The sequence below is a fragment of the Sinocyclocheilus grahami genome, unplaced genomic scaffold, assembly GCF_001515645.1.
Source record: "Sinocyclocheilus grahami isolate Dianchi unplaced genomic scaffold, SAMN03320097.WGS_v1.1 scaffold285.1, whole genome shotgun sequence".
In the NCBI taxonomy this organism is placed as follows: Eukaryota; Metazoa; Chordata; class Actinopteri; order Cypriniformes; family Cyprinidae; genus Sinocyclocheilus; species Sinocyclocheilus grahami.
The window spans coordinates 1045691-1052010 of record NW_015505464.1 but is presented as its reverse complement, the minus strand read 5'-3'; the positions used below and the strand labels follow the sequence as shown (position 1 = coordinate 1052010).

The window sequence follows — 6320 nt, the reverse complement described above, 5'->3', positions numbered from 1 at the left end:
ATGATCTTCTTGATATTGTGGGGTTGAGATACAGCTGCAGGAAAAAGTATGCAATAATATATACACACAATTTATTTACTTCAATAACTTTTTTTGCTCGTCTTCATTGAACATACACAACTGTTCAAAAATTTGGGGTCAGTAAGATTTTTTTCATGTTTTTGAGTCTCTTATGCGAACTAAAGCTGTAATACAGTAAAACAGTAGTGAAATATTAGTAAAATATTATTACAAATTAAAATAACCATATTCTATTTTAATATACATTAAAATGTCATTTATTCCTGTGATGACGAGCTGAATTTTCAGCATCATTACTCCAGTCTTCAGTGTCACATGATCCTTCAGAAATCATTCTAATATGATTATTTGGTGATCAAGAAACATGTCTTATTATTATTAATGTTGCAAACAGTTACGCTGCTTAATATTTTTGTTGAAATAATATTTTTCCAGGATTATCGAATAAATAGAAAGTTCAAAAGGACAGCATTTTTTTTTATAATTTTAATGTTCCTTGCTAAAATGCTGAATAAAGGCATTCAATTTCTTAAAAAAAAAAAAAAAAAAAAATTACCACAAAGATTCGCATGTGAAAAAAAACCACATGTGAATCCCTAGGCTACTGATCGACGAGCTCAATAAAAATAATATAAAAACAAGTTCACAATTCACATGAAGAATACCTAAGTGTTCACATACTTTTTCCTGCGCCTGTAAATGAACCCAAATACAAAATACAGTCTTCAAATGCCAAACCTTTCAGTAAAGTCCTTTCGTGATAACACCGTTACGATTAACACCAGCCAAAGCAAGTGGAGCGCAATGTGTTACTAAATGGCCTGCAAGGAAACGATAGCTTTAAAGAATGCGACTGACAGTTAAACAAAGGGATGTAGAAATGGAACGTAAGAGCAGAACATTAAAGTAATATAAAGTGATATAAAAATGCTTTACAGGCCATTTAGTTCACAGAAAGCATTTCATTGGCCGAAGCAATTGAAACACTGAGAGTCGGCAAATAGGCTGAAATTGGACTGAAAATTACAGCCTGCCTCCCTATGCTTTGCCTCGTAATACGCTAAGAGTTATTCCCTCAGCTCCTCCGAGGCGGGCTCCCTTTAAGAGAAATGACTGTAAGAGTAAAAAAGGCTTAAGATGTGTAATCAGACCATGAGCTGGTAGTGGTGCCTCTAGGGGGCAGGTGTCATGTGGCTCGATGGGGCTCCGCCTTTTTTGGAGGCAGAATGAGGATAAGCCATGAGCTTCTCTGTGTCACATCACATTAGTGAGGCGTAGGGAGGGGAGAGGAGCTGAAAGATGAAAGAAATGAAATAACTCACCGTTTGCAGGAAGGCAGGCATGGCCGCATGTGGAACGTTCTCGTTGAATGATCTAGCCTGGAAGACGTAGTGTAGTAACGTGTCAAGATATCAAAAACAAGATATCAAATTCTCACAGCTGAGCTGTATAGTACTGTGCATCACAAAAACCTTACTAGGTGAATCAAATTAGGACATGTGCAGATCATATTTCACCACCAATATAAAAAAATTAAATAAATACATTTTTTAAGTCATATTTCTCTTTGAAAATGTAGCATTTTTTGCACTATGACTTATTTTCATGAAAGTTCCATAATCACTCCCAATGGTAGAATATGCTGTACTTTTTCTGATCTGAATCTGGATAAATGCTCTATTATTTTGTAAGAATTACTGAAATACTACAGTATTTTACAGTACTTTCTCATTATGTTTTCATTTTATTAATATAGAATTTGTTTTTACTGTAGTATAGTAATGAGAATCACCCCAGAGAATAATAGGAATCGCAAAAAAACAGTTAAACATCTGAATGCATTTCAGTATTATGGGGGAAACATACTTAACTATCCCGAAAATCAAAAAGATGGTATTCTGAAGAGGTGAAATGTGACTCAGACATGTTTTCATGACTCACACAAAATTTGAACCCACACAGTTTCAGCAAAAGTTAGATTAAAAGTATAAAACTTTCAAAGTTTTTCTGTCTCTTTTAATTCAACATAATCCAACGCATTATTAAAGACATCAATTACAGGTTTAAAAGCTTATCTGTACATTATTGCCTCAAGAAAGGAAGTTTCAAAGCAATAAGTAAAGACAATTATTAAGGAACTTCCTCATGCTACAATCAAATAATTACCTATGAAGTAGCAAAACATTTAAAAACCTACATATAAAGAAGTATATATTTAAAATGCATTATGTTTTAGTGAGCATTTAATAACCTCAGAAACCAAACATGTCCACGTTGTTTATGGTGAAACAACAGTGCCTCCTTTTGGTGAATGTGCAATCACATGGCAAACAATCTACATAACATAATTTGATCTTAATACTGTACACTGGATCTAGCTGAGATTAGTTGAAGATAAACGACAGATAAAATATTATTTTCTTTTGTTACACTAAGGGAAAGATCTTCTAAATCCCAACTCTAATGGCTCGTTCATGCTGAAATGGCGACAGATGGCTGAAACAAATGCCATGGGCTTGGGCTTAGCAGACGAGAGGGCACTGGAGTGGACCGCTTCACCCACATATATGCTGACTGGCACATGGATTGTCTCTAGTCCTTCACTAGTGCCTCTGATGTTAGAAAAGCATGGAATTTCAGAAAGGAACAGAGATGACAGGGTGATAACAGATTTACCCACCAGCATGCAGATGTCCATGGGCAGGTAGACCTTGCGTCTGCTGCTGTTGTAGGGAGTTGCCCGAAGACAGGTCAGGATGCCCTGGGCTTTGCCAATGTGGCTTGCGGCATGGTCTGCATGGACATTTTTCACACCTACGTTAAAAAAGATCCACAATGCATACAACTTTATGAGACCAGTTTTAAACAGATTTGCATAAAATATTGAATTTCAAATACTGTCTTGCTAATCAAAAAAAGTGTTCTCAAATATGAGTCATATCATGAAAAATCTCATATCCCACCTTTAAAACAATACAATTTCATAAGTTAGTTTAGTTTCTGCAGCATTTTACCAGCGGACTTTTTTCTGATTATGACTTTTTGAAGGATGGAGTAAACTACACAACAGTTTAAAAGTTTGGGGTCAAAATAAAAAAAGAAGAATTTTATTAAGCAAAAATGCAATAAATTGATTAAAAGTTAAGTCAAGTAAAGACATAATTGAATATTTCAAAAGATTTTATTTTAAAGATAAATGTTGTTCTTTTGAACTGTCTATTCATTAAAGAATCCTAAAAAGAATTTACCCCATTTCCAAAAAAACAAAAAAGCAGTACAACTATTTTTAACATTGATAATAATAATGTTTCTTGAGCAGCGAGTCGGCATATTTGAATGATTTCATGTGACACTGAAGACTGGAGTACTGGCTGCTTCAGTTTTGCCATTACGATGGAAAAAAATTAAATAAATAAATAGCATTTTAAAATATATTAAAATAGAAAACAGCTATTTTGAATTATAACAATAATTCATAATATAACTGTTTTGCTGTAGATTTAGGTAGTGTACATTAGAAATATACCAGCAAACCTACAGTGCAAATCAACAAATGATAAGACTAAGCTATAATAACATCATTTTAATAGTTCCTTTCAAAATGGAAGCAATGAATTCAGTTATCCTTCAGGTGGCTGACATTTTGCTGCAATTTTTTCCTTTTACAATCACAGTAAATAGTGACTGAGGCTGTCAGGTCCTAATATTCCATTGAACATCTACAGTGTTTCACCTAGGAAAGTAAGTCATACTGATGTGTAAATGATAGAATTTTCAATTTTGAAAGAACTATTGCTTTAAGTTGAAGATCAAGATCAAGAAAGGTCTGCTCACCAAGTGTCTCCAGAAGCAGGTAAAGAAGAGAGGATTGTGTGTTTTCGCCATAGTCCTCCAGCTCCTGAAGGTTCCTGTACGCTTTGTCCTCCAGATCTTTCTCCTTTTCAAAACATAATGTTTTTAATACAATTGCCAGAGGACAGTATAATGTGCGTAGTATGCCGACTCACTGAATGACAGATTCATGTCTAGAATTAGCCATGCACGTCTCTCGGACAGCTGTCACAGTTATTTAAAGAGAACTTTCCAGTATGTTTTTTTCCTCATATGTGACCCTGGACCACAAAACCAGTCACAAGGGTCAATTTTTTCAAATTTTATAAAATAAAATAAATAAATAAGCTTTCCATTGATGCATGGTTTGTTAGGATCGGACAATATTTGGCCGAGATACGACTATTTGAAAATCTGGAATCTGAGGGTGCAAAAAAATCTAAATATTGAGAAAATCGCCTTTAAAGTTGTCCAAATTACTAATCAACAATTAAGTTTTAATATATTTACAGTAGGAAACTTACAAAATATCTTCATGGAACATGATCTTTACTTAATATCCTAATGATTTTTGGCATAAAAGAAAAATCGATCATTTTGACCCATTCAATGTTTTTTTTGGCTTTTGCTACAAATATACCCCAGCGACTTAAGACTGGTTTTGTGCTCCGGGGTCACATATATTAGGACAAATCTAATTACTTACTCTTTCAGATATAATTCTTAGCATCCACCTCCTTGTTAATGTGTGCTTCCTCACTGCCTGAGAACACAGAACAGTTATAGTATATCAGTGCCCAATATTTTGAAGAATGCTTTGATCCAAACAACACTGGACACTGACTGTCATTGTATAGATACATTTTTCAAAAATGTGTTAGACAGAAAAAAAGAAAGTCATACGTTCAAAGGGCCAAGATATTGCCAAGTGGTTTTTTTTTCTCCAATGTTTTTGAAAGAAGTCTCTTACGCTCACCAAGACTGCATTTACTTGACATAAGATACAGTAATACAAATACAGTTTTTTTCACAAATCTTTGATAAAAAGAGAGTTTAAAAAACAGCATTAATTTGAAGCATTATTAAAAATCTTTTATAACATTAGAAATGTCTATTTTGAGCCATTTAATGCATTAAAGTCTTGAAAAAAAACTTCATGACTCCAAACTTCTGAATGGTAGTTTTTAATGTAAATTATGACAGAATCTTTCTTTTATAAAAAGAAGACCCACCCTCCACAGCTCTGCACTGACGGGCTGGGCTGGATGGTCATCTCTGTAAATATCCTCTACAGCGCTCTTCCAGAACTGCATTCGCATTAAACCAATGGTTTTCTGAGAAACAGAGTCCTTAATCTAAAAAAAAAAAAAAAGCAAATATATGAGCATATATGAGTGTTTCAGGCACTTTTATGTCTCAAGAGTTGGTTTTCAAACTATGATTCACATTTATATCTGTAGAACAAGTAAATTAGCTTAAACCAAACTGACTAAAAGAGTTTTGCTGCACTCATTAGCTGGAATACCTGCCTGTGCCAGTTCTACATTGAACGCCCTCAGTGCCAGTGCAGATCGACGAACAGCCTCAGGAAAAAGCAATGAACACAAAAACCCCTCATAGTCCCTCTTCCTATTGATGACAGTACAGTGTTATTCACTCAGTGTGATCCGAAGTGTCCATAACCTACATTTACAAAACTAAGCCTAAATAAAGCACTGAAATTATTTCCTTCTACACTGAATTTATACACTTATGGCATAAATTAATCACATTCCTCATTTTAAAAAGTTCCAGAACATATATACATACATTATACATGTCAGATTTTTAATGAAAAGTTTTCTCTTTTTTCAATGTCTGGACAGATACATTACCTAGACATCTCTAGCATTGATTTTAACAACTGACATCAATTTTAACCATGAGCTTTAAGCATAAAAAAATTCATGTTTGTATATATTGCATTTTACATTATTATTTAAAGATAGTCATGAAGACTAGACTTTATGTCATAAAGACAGAGAAAAATAAAGGTATTCTGGAATACATCATAAACATGATACACGATAAAACTACTAAAAGTGAATCTATTTTAAACTAATAATAACTTACCTTACAATATCAATACAGAACTGTTCATTGTGCTGTCCCGTTGTTAATGCTCTTGAGCATTTGATCTCTGTTGGCCTCTGTTTAAATGTGGGATAGGGAATCTTTATATGGAGAGAATTTTTGGTGGTTAAAAGTCCATTCTTTATGTTTACACTGGATGCCATTGCAAACCTCATGCATGGGTCTCCTTGAGCTGTAACGCTACCTCCTCTTGCGTGTGCGTCACATTACAACTCCCCTGGAAGCAAGCACTTCTAATAGTACGTTCCGCTCAAAAGTAAATCGAATTAAGTTTCGCTTCGCAGTGAACCATATTACTTTCATGGCGCTTAAAATGTCATAACTTTTCATTCAAA

At 34.1% G+C, this 6320-nt stretch overlaps 1 protein-coding gene across 1 annotated transcript; it reads right to left on the bottom strand.

The window, feature by feature from the left end:
• Positions 1-2452: 2452 nt before the first annotated feature.
• Positions 2453-6320, bottom strand: LOC107600535 (NADH dehydrogenase (ubiquinone) complex I, assembly factor 6-like). Its single transcript, XM_016292465.1, has 7 exons — positions 6136-6320; positions 5965-6065; positions 5382-5481; positions 5085-5207; positions 4559-4615; positions 3856-3958; positions 2453-2835 (listed from the first exon to the last, which is right to left on the bottom strand). The coding sequence occupies exons 1-7, from the start codon at positions 6142-6144 to the stop codon at positions 2453-2455; spliced, it is 876 nt and encodes a 291-aa protein (XP_016147951.1). The 5' UTR covers positions 6145-6320.

Coding starts and splice junctions, on each gene's coding strand:
- LOC107600535 (XM_016292465.1), bottom strand. Junction 3,959..4,558: donor TAAGAATTATATCTGAAAGA/GTAAGTAATTAG, acceptor TGTTTTGAAAAG/GAGAAAGATCTGGAGGACAA. Junction 2,836..3,855: donor CCTGCTTCTGGAGACACTTG/GTGAGCAGACCT, acceptor TTTTTAACGTAG/GTGTGAAAAATGTCCATGCA.